Source organism: Ixodes scapularis, unplaced genomic scaffold (assembly GCF_016920785.2).
Source record: "Ixodes scapularis isolate PalLabHiFi unplaced genomic scaffold, ASM1692078v2 PGA_scaffold5__190_contigs__length_132052651, whole genome shotgun sequence".
Classification (NCBI taxonomy): Eukaryota; Metazoa; Arthropoda; class Arachnida; order Ixodida; family Ixodidae; genus Ixodes; species Ixodes scapularis.
Genome location: NW_024609880.1, coordinates 8,851,892 through 8,871,571, shown reverse-complemented (window position 1 = coordinate 8,871,571; position 19,680 = coordinate 8,851,892). Strand labels below are relative to the sequence as shown.

At 46.0% G+C, this 19,680-nt stretch overlaps 1 protein-coding gene and 1 pseudogene across 1 annotated transcript; both read left to right on the top strand.

Annotated features, from left to right (window-relative positions):
• The first annotated feature begins 569 nt into the window (after nt 1–569).
• LOC120842924 lies at nt 570–8,373 on the top strand (annotated as a pseudogene).
• A 971-nt stretch (nt 8,374–9,344) lies between these two features.
• Nucleotides 9,345–16,748, top strand: LOC120848815. Its single transcript, XM_040220849.2, has 4 exons — nt 9,345–9,438; nt 13,697–13,830; nt 15,016–15,238; nt 16,567–16,748. Exons 1-4 carry the CDS (start codon nt 9,345–9,347, stop codon nt 16,746–16,748), a joined length of 633 nt encoding a protein of 210 aa, XP_040076783.2.
• Nucleotides 16,749–19,680: the final 2,932 nt, after the last annotated feature.

Sequence of the window (19,680 nt, the reverse complement as noted above, 5' to 3'; positions counted from 1 at the left end):
GCTGGCCATATTTTCTGCGGAAGCTCTAGGGCCCCTAGACAACCTTGTCTCAAGACTTTACGAGGACACAAAAGCTTTTAAGATGTCACTGAAACAAGAAACTCCGTAGGGGCATAGCAGCCTCGCTGGCAAACTATGTACATCACCATGCTTTGGCTCCTTGGCGTAGCTCGCTCGATCAGCTGAACGACGTACCTTTAGAAATGGATTGGTTTGGATTAGATTGTTACTGGGGGTGTTGCTGCTGTCTCGATACAAGTGCTCAAAGTTAATTTCAAGACTGAGATTTTGTTTCATTCAACAAAAATATGGTTCAATAGTATAAATTAAAACGTACAACACACTAATGCGTACTATTATAAAATAATTTTGAGAGGAATTTTAATTTACTTTTTTTATTTCCATTAGTTTTTTCCGATTCGATCCAATCCGTAGCCGATTGAGTTTCCCTTTACCGCCTTTACTTTCTGCTCGTCCTTGTTCCTCGCTCAGTTTCAGATTTCATTTGTGTCTCGGAGTTTATTTGGTTTGTTTTGATTATCGCTATCTCTAGTCTTGTGGTTTCTGCGATGAGGTACGCTTAGATCAAATATGTTCAGGACGGAAAGCGGGCCGTTCTGCCTGTTTCTCTACTACAGAGGTTTTGTGCGAAGTCGAACGACGACCTTCCTTCGGCTTCCGTGAAAGCTTACTGGAGAATGCCGAACGGTGATGAGGAAGGATATTACGATGCCCATGTCCTACACCTTGCAGGTGAGTACACTCTAAGAAAAAATGGAGGAAAAAAGTAGCAACGGCGCGCCTTCCTCCCTCCTACCGACGCGCCCCCAAGCGGACACGAGAAAAGGGGAGGAACGAAATGTTTTTCTCCTTCTCCAGGCAGACGGGAGAAAGCTTTCGCCCTCCCGACTCATCGTCTTTCGGTTTCGTTTTTCGAGCAGGTCGCGCGCGTTGTTTAATAAATAGCTGTTGAGTTGATTGAGCTTCAGCAGCAGCGAAGGCCGCCTGTAATTCCATCTTCTAGTTTAAACGTCCAGAACATTTCGGTTGCATTGACGTTTTTATCACTAATTTTATCAAACGAGCAAACGAAGCCGCTAGAAACAGCGAAGTTCGGAGCAGTGCCAGCAGCGCCACACACTGGGGGATGGCCCTCTCCGGATTGCGTGACTCGCGCGGCACGGAACGACGGAACTAGAGCAACTAGAGCCACTGCAGGCTGCAGCACTACAGACTACAGTAGCGAAAGCACGCGGAACTGTGTCGACGTTTTCGACCTTATGGAAACTGCAGGAACTGCGTCCAAGACAGGCAGGCTTTGCTGCCGGCTGCCTGGGTGCCTTCCCCCCTGAGTTCGGTTCTGTTTTCCGATGCCGAGTGCAACCGGCGTTCAACGTGGTTTTGTGTTTGTGCGTGTCAGCAACATAGCTGCAACATCGTGATGACAGTGTTGGGTTCTGAACAGAAGACTGGAATTATCGCCGGTGTGACCATGTGTTCGCGTATCAGTGATGTAACAAGAAGATGAGATCGTAAACTGTTGGGCATTGATGCCGCTGGTCGGGTTGTGATCGGAGGGGGCGGGGTGTCGCAGTTTGACATTCCGCTTTACATTAAAAAGTTTAATACCACTTGATGGGTTACGTGCAATCGATCAACGTGCAGATAGTCATGTTGGAACGCTGGTCTGAACAGTAGAAGCTCCTATCGTACAGTGGCCAATGTGACTGTCGGAATTGTCTCGTCCCCGACAGCGATTGCGCTCAGGGGCAAGGACTGAACAGTACGAAATCGTGACGTAAAGTGCGTATATTTACAGTATGGAATTTCGGCATTAAAAACGGTAGTAGGTAAAATCGGAAAAAAAGCTACCCTTTATTTTGCTGTTTAATTATACTACGGTTGCTGGAGAAACTGCCCTCCGTGGCGCGCTGGGATCAGCGCTAGAAGTTTTCGGGCTCGCCACGGCGTAGTTCCGTACACTTAACACTTGCCGCAAATCGCGGCTTTGACTGCATTCAAGTTGATCGAAAAGCAATTTCTCAGTCCGTGAAGCATCACTTCCAGCTGACTGAATATCCGCTCTACAGAGATTAATTCAAACGGCAATTGCAGCTTCGCGCGAACAGCACAAATAGAAAAACAAATAGAAATACAAGCTACGACTTGCCGTGTGGGGAAACAAACTCATGGCTTCGAACCGCATTGGAGCGGCTTGATTTATTGGCTTTCAAATAATTACGGCATGATTGAGCGTTTACTTTTTAATAAGAGATTCAACCCCTGAGCCATTCAAAATACTCTGTGGGGTATGACATTGCAGGAAAAAAATGAACATGCTGGGAATATCTTTTATTGCTTAGGGAGTCACCGAAAAGTTCCGCACGTTCAAAACGACCAGTATAAAAGACGGAAACGCAGAGCAGGGGTGTAGTGTTCGGGTTAGTGTGGTCGGTGTGGTGTTCCGTTGTATTGATATTTTTGTGTGCAGTGCATGTGCTTAATGTATGTTCACCTGATGCTTGTAATAAGTGTATATGGGTGTCATGTGCGTATTCGCGACTCCAGCGACCTATAGGGGGCGCCTCCACCAAACAAACATGGCGGCTGAGTCCAGGTCGCGTCGGCTCGGCCGGGCTGCCTGAACAGGTGGCGCGTTCAATTTAACAGATTTCCTTTTGTTTAATGCCCGATTTTATAGGTGTTTGAACTGAGACGGTTAAGTGCAGCCGGTGCGCATAAACTTGCAAAGCATGGTTTTGTTTTCCCGGTGTTTTTTGTTCTTTTCATGTCAAACTTTCGTTTCGGAGATTTCGTTCAAAACCGAAACTATGGGCTCCGGAGGGGCGGTAAAATACTAATCAGTTTTGATCATCTAAGGAAAGTGGCAGTGACTACAGAATTCTTCCACCGAGAGTAATTTTCAGCTAACTTGGATGCCTCGACCATGCGACTTCTGTGTCCGCGAAATCGAGCTTTTGTGCGTATCCACGTTCAAGAAACAGCTCCAGTTGTCTGCTCGGTCAACAACACAGGCTGCAGGAAAATTACGAAAATTAAGCAAGCGCTCCTTGAGCCAAGGAGCATGTTAACCCGCCGGCACCTCACTAAGCAGCTGATACTCGTATTTCAATTCAGGTTTTAGTAGCAATCGAGAAGTCATTTTGACGAGCGGGTTATGTATTATATTACGTACTATGTCCCACTAAAACGATATTAGTATATTCTTTGGGTTGAAATATGAGCTTAGTTGACTAGATATTAGGTGAACTGCCGAATAAAAGTCTATTTGACAGACAGAGAGATACTACTTAAACTTAGCCAAATGGTTCTAGCCGGCAGCACGGAGACAAACTGAAGAGAGTCTTCATTGGAGTTCACTGAACGGAGAAAAGAAGTATTTTTTTTTGTGGTTGGTCAATTTGAGCGATGTAGACATATATTGCTGCTGGCTTTGACGGGGGTATAATATAAATATTGGAGGCGCGATAGATCAAAATGCCGTGACAGCTTCTAACGTTGCGAGACGCGTCCCCCACCTTTTGAAAACAGATAATTTCCCTCATTCATCATTTGCAGCGAGCAGGTTTTCCTGAATAAAGTAATTTCGAAATCAGCCCAACTCCTTCAGAGTGGTCCAGAGGCTTTTTCGATGAAAAGCAGCCAAGATGAATAGCCAACGCACCGACCAGCGTGGGTGGCTCAAACTTGAAGCTAATCGAACACAACCAAACTCAACAAAAGCACCTATCGAACCTTCCCATTCACTTGACTGCGACATTGGTGCTCCCTCCAGTGAAATGCCTCGTCTGTCGTCCTCAGTCCACTGTTCTACATCCTTATAAAGAAACCCTTTATCAGTTACCAAGTAGTCGTCACTTTGAATCTGTTTCGAGACAGACAAGAAATCAAAACGTTTTTCCATGGTTCCTCCCCCTCCAAGAAATCGAAAGCACGTAACCGTGTGTTGTGGAGTAAACGGACTTTCAAACACGTGATGGAAGGAAACAATCTACTGAGGCTTCACCGCACTGATTAACACTCAGGCGGACCTTCGTGAAATTACACTGTACGCCATCGCGCCGACAACAACTGTCCGCGAAAGCCATCAGAGACGCGGAGGGGCGCGGAGCGACCTGGACCGGCTGGTTCCCGGTTTTCCCGCTTGGCGGCGTCCGTTTTGCTGGAGTCGCGAATAGTAGAGGATCCTCAAGCACAGTAGTGGCCTGAGAGAAGCAAATTATTTTTTGTAGAACATGAATTGGGCGGTACCTAGCGCCACCTAGCCTAGCTACTTGCAATTACTCTGCTTGACCCCGCCATCTGGTAGCTAGCGATTTAACCTTCTATCACGCTACGCGATAAACAGCGGCTTCGAGTTCGTTCTTTCGAGAGCGGCTTTTGGTTTCGCGGAGTGAGTTTGCCCTTCTCCGTGGTGTGCGGTTGACGAAGGAATTGTGACTCGAGGAACACCAAAGGTAAGACGCAAAGTGCGCGAAGTAACTAGGTATCGGTTGTCTCCGTTTAACATCGCAGTGCTGTCGACGAGAAGACTGAGTAACGCCGTTCGAAACGCAGGTTTCTGTACCTGTGGGGGGAGTCTGGCTTCGGAAATAAACACAGTTTGCGGAAAGCTCGTGTTACGCTTTCATTTGCTGCTGCTCTCGTCCCGTACAAGAGACGTAGCGTCCTCGTTAAGCCTTATTGGGCTCGATTTGCTCGATTCGGGGCCGCCATATTGAGATGCAAGCGACGGTGGAACTTTGCTCCCCTGCTTCAGGGGCAAAGGTTTCTCCCTTTCTAAAGGAACATAGGTTACAAGACCGTTCCTCCCGTAAGGGAGGACTATCCGTACCCTTTTTTCTAAGAGTGTACTTTTCTTTTGTTGCGTTTGTCACCCGCACAAGTTTAGAAACGTTGTGGAAGTGGTATTGCTTTATTCGACCATAAGTCCGAACGCGGCCGATCCTACGAGCAGGAGCAGCCAGTCCGACGCAGAGACCATATCACGTGACCTGCCTAGGGTGACCAGACGTCCCGTTTCCGCCGGGACAGTCCCGTTTTTGAGGTCCACTTCTGCCGTCCAGTCTTTTTATGTTAATATAGAATCATGTCCCGTTTTCGCAGGAGTTCATAGTTTCTAAATTGGCACCGAGCGAGTAGAACCAAACCGAAACTACGCCTGTTTGTACAAGTATATTTCACAAAAAATAATCGTAAGTACTTTAAAATTTTTACCCAGAGAGTAATATTTAGAACTGTTCTTGCCCACAAACATCCTTACTCTCGCGAAAACGCGTGAATATTTTTTAAGCTGCTGGATATAGCACGCATGTAGAATTTCATTATGTTTATTTTCTCCAAATCTTGTACTTTAATACGCCCCCCTCCCTCCCCCTTTTCCGCTAGGATGTCCCGTATTCTAGCTTGAGGAATATGGTCACCCTAGACCTGCCGGTTCCGTGCGGCGGCGTGCGGAGCACATATTCCCCAGAGTTTAACACAAAACTGTTAATGACAACGTTTTGCTGAACTAAACGGTATAGGAATTCCTTTCCGGAGGTACTATCCGGGAAAAATGAAATGCGAACAGAGGAGCGCGTGGTTCGCGGTACAGGCTGCGCCGCCTGTAAGTGAGCCTAGGAGCGAGGGTGTGTGGCCTACTTTGACGTGTTCACGACCCTCCCTCTGCGCTCCCCAAGCTTCAACAGTGCGGCTCTCAGTGCGCTGAAAGCTATCACCGCTATCTTTGCTGGCTCAGCGCGTGCGGTGCAAAGAAGCTCGCCGCACTCGCCGAGCAGGCAAAGATAGCGGTGACAGCTTTCAGTGCACTGAGAGGCGCACTGCCGAAGCTGGGGGAGAGCCAATCGAGGGGCCTGAGCACATTGAAGTAGGCCACGCACCCTCGCCCCTAGGTTGACTTGCAGGCGCTGCAGCCTGTACCGCGAGCCACGCGCTCCTCTGTTCGCATATCATTTTTCTCCGATTGCACAATCGGGGACAGCGAGTTGCTGGCTGGATGCCGCAAGGGGGCATGTCCGGGGACCAAGTGGGTTAATAGGTTTGTAACTAGCAGCCGCAGACTGTTGCCATGAAGCGGGGGGGGGGGGGTCGTAACATGTTCACCAGGGATACATGAGCCGTCCGAAAAGGGTGACTGAAATGGCATGAGTTCTCTGCGCAGTCGTGCATGTAGCAACTTCCCGTGGAGCTGCACTACGTAGTGCAAGTCTCAACTCTGTGCAAACTTGCACTCAGAGTTGCGACTTTAAACAAGTGCAGTCAGTAAGAGCGGTATGGTGGCAGCTAGTAGATGTGCACAATTTTTAAAAGTCCTTGTTTACAAGGCCATCATGGCTACCGTATATAAACAACACACGTCTAAATGCAGACTCGTGTATAATCCGTTACGCAAAATTTTCTCTCGCACTGCACTTAAATGTATATATAATACTCATTTCTTGCAATTCATTACATATTTTTATTGGCAGATAGAACTATCTAAAAATCTAAAGACTTATTGAAAGTACCTGGCCCACTTCCACAACTTGAGTCAAAGCAATTAGTTCTACTGATATTTATGCAGCATAATGGTTGGATGCCTTGGAATCTGGTCACTTTTATTCTGGTTGCAACGGTGATTTGTTCAGTGCAAAAAACTTCTTATGTGCTGCCACTCTTTTTGCATATGAATGTACCAGTAATTTTTCATTATCGCGTACAGAAACAGAGTCGGAGGTCTGCAGGTACCTGGCCAAAATTAAACGGGTGTCTGTTCCGGTAATTTTTACCGAGGATGGCAAAATAGTAAGTATAATTCATAATTTGTCCCTGAATATGTGGAGTGTCTTTTTATTTTACAGGACATTGAAAAGGTCTAGCCCACACAATTTTATTAAATAAAGTAGGATTTTTAAAATCTAAAGAGTCAAATTTTGGACTACAAATACAGACGACCACTCTCTTGTATATAGCAAAACCATTCTTGTTATTTTACTCTTTCGATTGTAAACATTCAACTTACAGTGGGCTTAAGCTAAGCAAACTTTAAATTTTTTTGTAAGGCCTAAGAGCCAAGCTTTGTGGATAAGATGGCATGAATAAGAAATACCGGACTTGTCAAATTGTTTTTTACTCGCTGAGACTGTATGAGCATTGCTCTGTTCAGCACTGCGAAAACAGATTTACTAAAGCTGAGCAAAACATCCTTTGCTGCCGCGTACAATTTCATATTCTTATTTTTTTTTTAGGGTTCTGTCTGCGCTCACGGATTGTTGACATTGTCGTCTGTTTTCTTGTAATCTTTGCAAACATTCAGATATATATATTTTTTTTTATTAAAGAAAGAAGTGGAGCGACCCAGGTCCCACAAAAATGAAACGTCAGGGCCTGCAAAGAAGCAGAGGCCTGCTAATGGTGCAGCTCCGACTGCCAAAGAAATGAAGCGGAAAAAAAATAGCCCAGGACCGTCGAATGGGGGAGTTCTTGCCACCGAAAAGTCGCAGCCGTGCTCCTCAGCATAGCCACTCAGACACGGACTCAAGTGGTGACGACGAGCTGTGTCTAAAGAGTGAACTCCGGCGAGCCAAAAGAACAATCAGGCGTTTGGAAGAGAAGCTCGAGCGGTCGGAGCACACAAACCGTCGCCTGACAAATGCCTTACTGCTGAAGATTGGTGAGATTCCCGGTATTAGAATAATGTTGTTCACATTTTTCTTATTTCTGCTCGTTTTGTATTTTTATTGTACAGAGGCAACAGCTAACAGCACAAAGTTGCCTTCGTCACCTGCAAGTGCCACAAGGAAGCTGCCCACTACTATGCCTGCAGCATCCACTCCAAAAGCGTCTGAAATGCCCCCTCTCGTGGCCCCGCTTGTTCAAGGTAGATTTATATTGTGAATATTTTATATAGCTTTCTGGGAAAAAACATTGGAGCATAAAGATCTCTAAGTGCTTTTCTGCTACACTGCTTTTGCACATAGCCCTTAAAAGTTTTGGTTAACGCAGCAAGGGTGGCAAAGGTGCGAGCGATAGCATTTCCAAGCCTGATAGCATTTTCAAGCAGACAATAGTAGCCACAAAGTCATTTTATCGAACACACTGATGTGTGCCAAAGTACTACTGTATAACCTCCCAAAGAAAGCTGTGTAGTGAATTCTCTTAATCTGAAAACATTGCTGACAGAGCAAGCGTTTGAATTTTCGGAGTGGTCGGTGGTGGTTAGACGTGGCTCCTCCTTGTCAGCTCCGCTTGCATGATTCACGTCTGCGAGTCTCTTAAGATTGATTCACCCTATAAAGCTCACGCTTGAAAACTATGACAGTCTCCTAGCAGTGGGTAACTGACACCACCATTTTGTTTCCAGTTTGCTAAGGCTGCTTCTGCTGCTTCAACTATTTCGGTTTGTAGAGCGAAGATGATTGGAAGTCAGCAGCAGATCACCTAACTTTCCAGAAAATATAAGGTCGCATGTGCAGGTTTCTTAGCAATATTGGTGTGCAATGGAAGTTTGGTTTGATGTAAAGAGGTGAAAAGTGTACGGTAAAAGCAGGGGCCCAAAACAGAGCCTTGCGATGTGCAGCAACGCAAAGAAAACCTCACCCCGTGAACGGAGTGCAGTAGTACGCCCTAAACTTGAGACCAAGGTTGCGGACTTTGGTCAGCGAACTCTAGCTGCGTAGAATTGGAGTAATGCTTAAGTACAAATTTCTTTGCTTATTTTTTTCACATTTGAAACATGCTCCGGTGCATGGTTTCAGGTGCATGTTTGGCAGCAAACGATCAGACATCTGTGGGCTATAAAATATTGCTTCACTTGACTTATTTTACCAACCTTTTATGTCAATCATCTAGATCAGGGGTTCTTCAACTGGGTTCCGGGGAACACAGGGGTTCCACGAGCTGGTCTCATGGGTACCGCGAACACCCAAATTGCAACCCCCCCTCTTCCCTCCCCCACCGCAGGCTGCGCGGCAGGATTGGCAAAGCGCTTTCATCTCACCTTGTACTGACATCGCGATTGATATGGTGGGGATATATGGGAAGCAACACAAGCAAAATCGCCTACAGTTGTGCATCTGTTGCTTCTCGGTCGGCAAATATAGAGGGGGGGGGGGGGGGGGTTCCGCGGCAGTTTTTGAGACTTCCTGGGGTTCCGTGAGACCAAAAAGTTTGAGAACCCCTGATCTAGATAATTCTAACAGATTTCTGGTTCCCAGTGCAGTCAAATTAAGAGAAGTTTACTTTAACAGTACTCCCCCAGGCAACTTCCACGTGATGAATGACTGGCTCTATGGCACTATATATATATTTTACTATCAGAGGCACCAGACCCAGCATCACAGATGGCACCACCGCTGGCCTGCTCGAGCAACACCTCTTGTGGCACGGGGAGAGGTGAGGACGTGCCAGAGGATGTAGCCGTCGGTCCTGTGGTTGGTACGTCCAAACAAGAATGCACTGCATGTCTGCACAACTATAGACGCTTTACAGCGGTTGTGCGTGGGCGCCGCCATAATTGACCTTCAGTTTTTGTTTCCTTTTATTCCGTTCACTTCACTTGGTCATTACCACAACAGACCAGGTATTTGCCATCTTAGATTCTATAATGTCCTCCCCAGCATTGACCTTTGTGGAGGCTCGTCAACACCCGCCTCAGTGGCTCGACATCTTAGTAAGACAAGAGAAGGTCAGCAATGGCAGATGTAATCTGGCACGTGTGTAAAGCGTCTATAACAAGATGATGAATATACAGCTAGCTGAACCTCGTTGGTATGTTCCCAGTTGATAAGCTTTCCCCGCTGTTGCTTCCACGAATGGCAGTCCCATTAATCTTCCATAGGGGTATATGTATTAATTTCCTAGCAATGCATGTTCACATGAAGAAAAATTGGTAATTGCTTTCTGTCTCAAATAACTGACCCCCTCTGCCAAAGAGCATTATTCACTGTTACATTTTCTCGTATCACGCCTTCATTTACGAGGTTCCTTAAAAAACATCAAGGATGTTGTACTGTAGTGTGAACTGAACTTTTATGCATGCTAAAGTTGGAACAGAATAATACTACTTAAAAGCATAGTCCCCTGCATTTTATCAACTTTTGAATTGGATCGAAAGGTCATTTATTCTCTCAATTTATATTGTTACTTGTTCAGTATTTTACAACTTATCATGAACCTTGCTTTTGTGATCACAAGAGGAATGTGTTCGATACAATAAAAAATGCTTTAGTGATAGCTTACATTTGAATGCAGTTCTAACCTCTACAACCATGGTCGCAGTTGCTACAGTAAACTTTCGTTCATTTTATGCACATTCTCCAGCTTATTATTCACCGGGGCAAATTTCCTTGCACAAACCTCAATTCCAGGAAAGCACTAGGGAGACGGTTCTTTTGTATGTTCATTGTGATAATGTAATTTTTTAATGTAATCCTTAAATTTTGCTCCAAAGGTATTGGAGACTTTAAAAAGGGTAAATTAACCCACAATACTGTTTAGCTTTTAACTTATAGATAGCACTGCTTCCTCAAGCTGCATATGAAGCTTGAGGAATGCGACATGATGGGATGGGGGAGAATTGGTGACCGAGCGGGCTAAAGCGCACACCCAGGATCCTGGGTTCAATCCCTGCTTGTTTTAATCTGGATGAGCATCGTTCTGTCGTGCGGTCAAGTATACCACTACTGTTTGGGGCACATTAAAGATCCCAGGCTGGTGACAATGAACCAGTGTCGCCTCATCCTGGCAGACCGAGCTTACGCTGCTTAAACATGAATATCCAATTTGTCTTTTGATGGGATGGGGTCGCCATATCTTCTGCGAAATTATAAAACTGCAAAGTTTATTTACACAAAGACGCGGAAATTAAAGCTCTTTAGCCTTCCTGTCTGTGATAACCTGCAGATTGGAAGCCAAACAGTGAGCAAAGTTTATTCAATAGAACACACACCTATTTAGTAGCTGTTGTCAAGTCTCTGCAGACCATGTGGCATGACATTGCAGTCTCGAGACCATGACATCACACTATCATTGTCTTAAAATTAAGGTAGGAGACACCTCTAGTGGGTGTAATCACGTTTCTGTCACCTTCTCTAGGTAATTTTCATTTATTATTACCTGAAAAACTGCAAAAACATACAATTTTCATATTTCCGGATTTTTTACAACATTTCTGGCAATCTTACAGCAAAATCTAAGGGTTGCATGAACTCTACAGTAGAACCTCGATAATTCCACGCCTGTTAATTAGGTTAATTCAGACTGCCAACACGGTCCCGGCAAACATACGCATTAACATATGGTGCCAAACGCTCACTAATTCGAAGGCAGACGGCATGCATCGGATAATTCAGACTAGCCTCAAAATCCATTGCAATTTCGCAGAGCATGAACGGTGCAAAATGTGCATTGCAGGAGCTGTGAGCGGTGCTGGGGGTTCTTCTTCAGCCGCTCACGAGAGATGCAACGAGCCACAGCTTCTTGTCAGGCCAAGCCAAGCAAAAGCTGCGAGCAGCCTTCTCTTCGGCACGACGGGTTGCGGTGAGCGGCGAGGTGAGAATGCAAGCCCTCTTTTCTATCGCCCGGAGGAACTCAAAGCTCCGGCAGGCACCAATGGCCACCGTCAGTGGGGAGAGCCTGGCTAGTAGGCGTTCTGACGCAGCTTGCACTGCCGGGTGTTGAAATGCAGATGGCACCACACACTGCCGCACGGCCACACTGCAGAGCATGCACTGCGATGGTCATCCTCTACAGATGGGTAGTGGTAGCAGCGACAGTAGCAGGTAGCGGTGGAAGTGCTTCGGTTCTTCACGCCATTTTCGCCCTCATCCGTAGTGTCTGTGGTGTGCAGTTGAGCTCTTCTGCTATTTCCATTTTTTTCTATGGCATGCTTGGTTTCGGGTCTGCTTTTGTCTGAGGTGAACTCTGTTTTGGGTATGATCTGTACACTGTTGTATGCCTTATCATGTCTGCCTTTGCGGCGACGCTGGCACCCAGAAAAAGGCCTGTGCGAGGAGCTGCCAAAGCATCGCACCGTCAAGAAGGTTGCGGAGGCTCTCGTACTAAGATTTTTGCTTTAATGCGCCCGACAGTGCGCAGCGCAATGCAACACTTCGTTGAGTTAAAAAAAAAAAAAAAAGTTGTCGTTACCGCACATATTTTTTACGCAACGCAAGAGGCCATAACAGGGTTCTTCATGAATAGATAGACCATTTCTGCGTCTCTTTTTTGTCCATTAGATATTTTAACACTTTGGTAATTCTGACATTTTTGCCGGTCCTGTGAGACCCAAATTAACAATGTTTTAGTGTATCGCGTCATCTTAATCAACATGCGTTAGAATTGTCTTTCTAGTGCTTTCCTGGAACTCACATTTGTGTAGGTTGACGATTGACGAGTGGATGAAACCCCCTTATGCTGAGTTTATGGGTGTGATCAGAAAATGTCCAGTATGTTTCTTGATTCACAGTACAGTTGAATCTCGTTAATTTGAACAAGAGGGGAACCGAATATTTGTTCAAACTGACAGTAGTCTTTTTTAATGAGGTGCTAACATGTCACATGTTGTGAATGAGTGCACGGCAACAGCTTTCAAGATTTAATATTATGTTGGGCGTTGCCGTACATCACGCATGCGTGGTACTAAGAAAAACGTTTGCAGACTGTAATAACTGCACGGCTAATAAAGCATAACTTTCACCCAGGAGACGTGGAGAGAAAGCAAAGCTGCATCACTAAGCGCTTTCCGGCTACACTATCGTGCTACCGTGTTAGCAATTGACGGCCGCAGTGTATACGGGTGTCTAATAGCAACGTGAACATGGCACTATACAGAAACGTGATGGTAGCTTTCCACTTTCTTTAGGAATTTCGCCTTGGTACCAAGATCCTTTGCCGCATAGTTCCCCCGACTTGCCACAACGGACGAAAGTAACGCGCCGCAAAAAGCGTGCATGCGAAACCACTAAATCAGAGAAGCTGTAAATTATGCAGCTTTTTTTATCATGCGCCACACAATGAACAAGCTTCCCGTGGCACAGGGAAGATGTGATGCCGGCCGCATTAGCGGTATATGCCTGTATTTTCACGACTCGAACATACTCTTCTCCCCTAAAAAATAGGTCTTTATAAATAGCTGCATGTTACAGTTGAAATCGAGAAGCAAAACTGAAATGAAAAATGAAAGAAATACTCGGTGTAAGGTGGTTAGTACAACTGTCATCGTGATCAGATTTATTTATGTTCGCCATTTTGGCATTGGTTTCATACTCTCACACATATTTACTTGTGTCAAAGGGTGTTGCTCTTTGCCTATTTTTTTTATTTTTAGTTATTTCATGTACGCTGAACTTACTTTGGGGCGTTTGATCCTCAACGAGAGACAGGATACCAAGTATACGCTTGCGGCATCATCGTTCAAATTAACCTTTGCACATTTTTATACGTTTGAATTGCCTGGAGCTTTCTCCCTTTCAGATACATAGTACAGTCGAATCTCGTTAATCAACTTGAGGGGGATCAAACATTTTTTTTTAATAAAGCAGAGTTTGAATTGCTGCGAGTTTCCTCCCATAGAGACGCATAGGGTGGGACCTGCATGTTTGATTGAATTATCTGCAAGTTTGAATTAATGAGATTGAACTGTACAACTCTCCCTTTTCTTGCATGTAATAAAATGCATTATATTTGATCTTAGATGCTGCTGATGATTTTGCTGGGGGTCCTGCTGAGCATCTTGCTGAGCATCTTGCTGGGGATCCTGCTGTGGATCCTGCTGTGGATGCTGCCAACAGTGCTGGACCTGCACCTCTGGATGTAGCAGGTGACCAGGTGAGGCTATTCACATGTTTCATAAATGGTACTGAGCTATATACAAACAGTGTACTTTTGTGTTTTTAGATGAATGTGTGAATAGCATAACCTGTCTGACATATAGGAGAGGGCATCAACAGTTTTTTTTCCTCATAGCCACATGGAGCTGGTCTCAGGTTTGCACTCATCGGACATCTTTATGTACTATCGGAAACAAAAATTCTTGGGACGCGCGAGTGGCAACTAAAGCACATCACTGCGCCACTTGCATGGTTTTGAGACTACGGAGGAGCGCATGTGCGTCCTTCTATTCTTTCAAGCATGCGTGTTCTTCCGCTCCACTGTGACATGGTGCATACCCTAGAATTTTACGTGAGGGGCCGCTTCGGAAGCCACAGTGATGGGCATCTGCCATGGATGCTGCAACTAGAGCTGGCGCTTGTGGCTTTTAGGCTCATAAAGCCTAGCAGAAATGCTCAACTTTAGAACAAACTAAGCTTAAATACATTTGTTGCATTTCTTGCTGCATGTTGATGCATGCTATTAGTTTGAAACTGAGTTATCGCGAGCTCTGAACAGCAATACCTCTCCCGGCAAGCCAGCGTATTCACAGTGGCTGTTGGTAAAAGATTAGTGCCCGTTCAGTGATGTCAAGTGCGAACGTTGTGTTCAAGAATAAAGGCGGGAGAGTAAAAACGTGATTGCCTTTTGGAAATTGGAGGGAACATATCTATAGAAGTCAGGGCACTTGATTGCGCTACCTACTGATGCATTCAGAATGTCGTAGACAAAAAGCGAGTTTCATGTCCAAATGTGTTGATTTCATGTTTCTTTTCATATCGCGATTATAGGGCGCACTTTCTGATATATATCTATAGAGCAACAGGTCATAAGCTGTTGACTAAGCGATCCTACGGATGCTGTGATCTCTAGTCGCGGCACCCGTAGCAGAGGATCTTCACAGCTGCCGCCGAAGCACTGACTCTAAGTAAATTTTCTTCACATAAGATGCGAAGAACACGCATGTTTGCAAGCATGGTAGGATGCACATGCGCTTTTACGTGTCCCTAACACCAAGCTAACCTCCGGCAGATGGTGCAGCCGTGCGCATTAGTAGGAAAAACTGTGGACATAAATCGTGGGGATATTTGTTTGCGTTAGTAGATCACTTACTACTTGAAATACTGTTCTGGTTACTTGCAGCGTTACCTGGGCCATGGGATATTCGTCCCAGATTACAAATTTATGTCGGCCAAGAAACATGCCCCAACCGACTCGCGGTTTTGTGGGCTTCTACTTCGCCAGTTGTACACAAACGAGGAGATGATAAATAGAAGTGTGACGGGACAACCGTCCCGTCGAAACCTCAAGAAGGGTGCCGAGAAGAGGAAGCCCCTCACTCCTACAAAGGTCGAAGCCGTGAAGGGTGGGTGTTGGTTTTATTTATGCTTGCTTCCTAGGGTCAACATTTCAAGATGAATGACACTATAGGCATAAAGCAGGATGCTTAATTGTTTAGGATGTGCATTAGCGAATTGCAGATTTCGGCGTTTTACCGTGCAGAGGTCGACCTGGTAGTGTAGAATTTGCATACACGTTTTTTAGAATTATGGTCTAAATATTGAACTGCTGTTCATTTGCAGGTTTAGGTCGTGCAACTAAAGTGTCCATTCAGTCTAGAGAGCTTAGCTGCAAATAGCTAGGCATTGAATTAAAGCATATACCACACAAGTATTACTGCAAAGAACCCAGCTGTAGGGTTGCTGTATTTATGTACAAATCAACCCACTGTCAATGATTGTACCATTCTTATTTGAACCTAGGCCAGCCCCGATATTAAGCCAACCGCAAAAAATCTGAAGCCAGGAAAAAAAAAACTTATCTCGAATGTAGGCCAAATGAAAAGGCAAGGACGGCATTGACAAAAAGATATTTATTGAACCTAAAGATACCGTGCTCATTCTGAGTCATCATCGCTGCTAGCCTAGTCGCTGACTTGTTTGTCACTGTCATCTTTAAACAGTGCGCTATCCTCAGTACCATCAAGCGCATTTGATATGCTGCACTTTTTGAAGGAGAGCACGATTAAAGTTCCAGGGATGTCGTCCCACGCTGCAGCTAGCCAGCCTGCCATCCTCGTTGCGGCGCACGCAAATATCCTCTCCCGTTGCCTCCTCCAACGATGGACATTTTTTTCATCCACGCTGAAGTCCCGCCCGGCTTGAACGTTCGATGACAACTTTTCTTTTAAAGGCGGAACTATAATGGCACTGCCTGTTTGGTGCCATTGCGCTGTTGATAAAAAGAAAACGCCACGCCGCACACAGGCCACTATCAACGCAGGTCAAAATGGCGGCACTGCCTGTGTACTTAAGTGGCTACTGGCTCGGCTAGTAATGGCTAAAATACTTACTTTTCTAGGTGGCGCAGCTGCGCGCCACTTTCTTCAATTTTATTTGGAAATTGGTGCGTGTTTCAAAATCCTCGAATCTAAGCCGTCCCTAGAGTTTGATGATGTATCGATATTTAAAAAAAACTTTCGGCCTAGATTCAAATAAATACGGTAAATCTGCAATAGTTGTCAAACACTCTCTGTGAGATTTGACTCTTTATGGACCTAAAAGGTTGCAGCTGGGCACACATAACCATATTACACTGCTCATATTTGTCTGTATGACTTCTTTTCCCATTGTTTGTAGGAAACTTTAACAACTTCTAATTGTCTCCAGCTATACATTTCTTATGCTTTTGCAGTTGGCTTGACCGATTACATCAGAGGAAGAAAAACAGCCGTGGCCGATGGGGACCGCCTGGACAAACTGAAGACTATATTGTCAAACTTTTTTAGTGACAAAAACAGGCCGGAGAGGGAACCCCGCAAGCCAAAGCCGAAGGCAGGGGCAGAAACTCTGCCGGTGGAGGACTCAGCAGTTTAAATAAACGTCCTGGTTTGATCTTTTTTCCGAAAATGTATGTGGCACTTTATTTTCTCAGCGTTTGACTTCTCAGACCCACAGAATGTGTTGTCACACCCAAGACTTTACACCAACATGGTTATCGGATGTGAAACAAACTGGTTCAATTCAAAATTCATTTCCAGCTAGTTGATTGCCGATTTGAAATGAACCGGTGTATCCCGATCGGGAATGAACCGGGTTCATTTCCCGATTTGGAACGTACCGGTTCGTTTACGGGTTGCAATATATACTGGGTCAGGCACGGTTCAATTCCCAGATTCCATCCCGGTAAGACTCACCGATATGATCCCTGGTTCGATAAACCATATTGAAACCCGATAATAAAACCAGTAAGAAAATTCATATCGGTTTTTTCAGTAGGGAGGTGTTTGGAGAGTGGCGTCTCCACGGGCCCCGAGCCCCGCAGGGGGCGCCTGCACCTTAGGTGCTAGGTGCTTGGTGAGTAGCGTCACCACGGACCCCAGCCACGTGGGCCACCATACCCGCACGCAGGGGGCACCTACTTTTGTAGGTGCTTGGTGAGTGGGGTCACTACAAACCCCGAGCCATGTGGGTTTGCCCACCTACGTCTGACTGTGTGTGGCCTGCCCGTGTCCGGGGAAAAGGGGACCCTGGTGGTTGAGCTGCGCCTGGGGTATGTTTGGACCCTTCGGGGCCCCCCGGGCGAGGCAATACACCGCTTCGACCCCCGCTTCTCGTAGACGGGTGTCCTGGCTTGGCCCGACCAGGATGATTCAGTCAGTCGCCTCTTCTACCCTCTTCTTCCTTCTTTCACTTTTCCTCCCACCTCTTTCTTTTTTCTTCTGCACTCTCTTTCTTTTTCACCTTCTTAGGCGGCAAAGGCTAACCTTGAGTGGAAACATGTCCTGTCCCTGCATCCACACTCGGTTATAGTGCCCGGGCAGCACTGGTAGAGTAAATGTGTCAGCCAAGCCTTCCTTGTTATGGCACATTACCTACCCCCTCGTTGGGCGCCGTGGTGGGCGGTGCACCCGGGCACTGAAATTCCTTCCCATCTTTATGGGTTCCAAAACTGAACCAAGTGATCGGGCCTTGAAAAGGGCCCACACCGAAGTCATTGACATTTCCACTAAAACCCCTGATCTTTTCAAATTTCCAAAGTTTCTTGTTCTGCACTCAGGACGAAAAGCCACACAGCGCTGCTCTAAGTGCCAGAGGTTCGGCCATGGGTTGCGGAGCTGTCGGGGTTGCGAGACCTGCGCCAAATGCTCCAGTAAGGAGCAAGTCGCTAATGTGTGTGAGAACGAAGATCAGTGCACTAACTGTAATGGAAAACATCCAGCATACTCCCGATCTTGCCCGTTATGGAAGCAAAAAAAATAAATTCTCACCTTAAAGGTTAAAGAAAACATTTCCTACATTGATGCAAAAAAGCATTTTGCCTTTGTCTCCAAAGGCTCTTATGCCCAGGCCATACATAGGGGACCGGTACGGCAAATGGTTTCGACTTGAACACAGACGTCTACAGACGATCTGCGCCTCCCGTCGAGGTCTCTGGCGTCCTCGGGAGCGCTGCCAGTGATACCGCTTTCGAATCGCAAGGTGGATGCTGCCTCCTCAGCATCCACCTCAGGGCAGGGGCTGACCCACCCTGCTCCACCTGGCCCTTTGGCCCCTGAGGGCCGAGGCCTACCCCCTCGCACCTGTGCTTCACAGAGGAAGCCCGGGGAGCCGCCAAAGCAGTCGACCTCCAGGGGTCAACTGCCGGCGGCAACAGACGAGCCCATGGACGTAAGTGGGCCCAGGTCCGAGGAGGATGCACCCCTCTCAGGATCGGAGTCGTCTCTTCCTGTCACCAGTGACCCCACTTGGAAACAGAAAGATCCTCCTAAAAAGCAGAGTACCCCACGTGTAAAAATAGATTTTAAACCTTAACGGATCTCCCTTTTAGGTCACTTTTATATTTTTTTTCGTCTTTAAATGGCAAAGAACTTTAGAATTATGCAGTGGAATTGCCGTGGTCTTTTCCCTAATATTGATGACATAAATTTTTTTCTTGATGAGTTCGAGCTGTCGCTATATGCCTACAGGAGACTCATCTCGAGGACACACAAACAAATGTTCTACGTCGTCATCAGGTTTTTAGAATGGACCTTGCATCCCATAGCAACTCCTCTGGTGGAGTAGCTGTGGTTGTGCAGAGTGGTATTGCCTGTGCTTCTGTTCCTCTCACAAGCCCTCTAGAAGCAGTGGCAGTTCGTATTCTTCTTGACCACCTTATTACGCTTGTTTCACGTTACTTCCCACCAAATATTCCACTGCATTTACATGACCTGCATAAACTTGTAGCGCTACTTCCGCAACCTTTTTTTAATCTTGGGGGATTTTAACGCCCACCACCCCATGTGGGGTAGTGCTCGCCAAGACTCCCGTGGTGGTGTCATTGAAAGATTTTTGTGGGAAAATAAGCGCCAAAAAAACACGGACAAAGAGCAGATTGACAACGACACAGGGCGCACTCTCAACTGAATTTATTAGGAAAAAAACACAAACTTATATACCAATGGGAGCACACTATCAGATACCACACGTCACGTTAGTCTCCGCCCAGACCACGTTTCAAATATTCAAACTCATTCGTAGACAGAGCCAATGATATATCGCTAATGCATTTTTTACCCCTTGTCCTAATCTCAAATGCCTCGTGAAGCTCGCGTGACACTTTGTTTCTGTACCTCGCCAATATTTTAGTGCTGTCAAATGATGGGTCGCAAGTGCATCTTTTGCAATGTACAGCCAAATGCCCTGACGGTGTAGTTCTAGTTGAAGCGGCGTGCTCGCGGACCCGATCATTAATACACCTTCCAGACTGCCCTACATAGCTTAAACCACACGTCATTGGTATTTCATAAACGACGGCGGTTGCGCA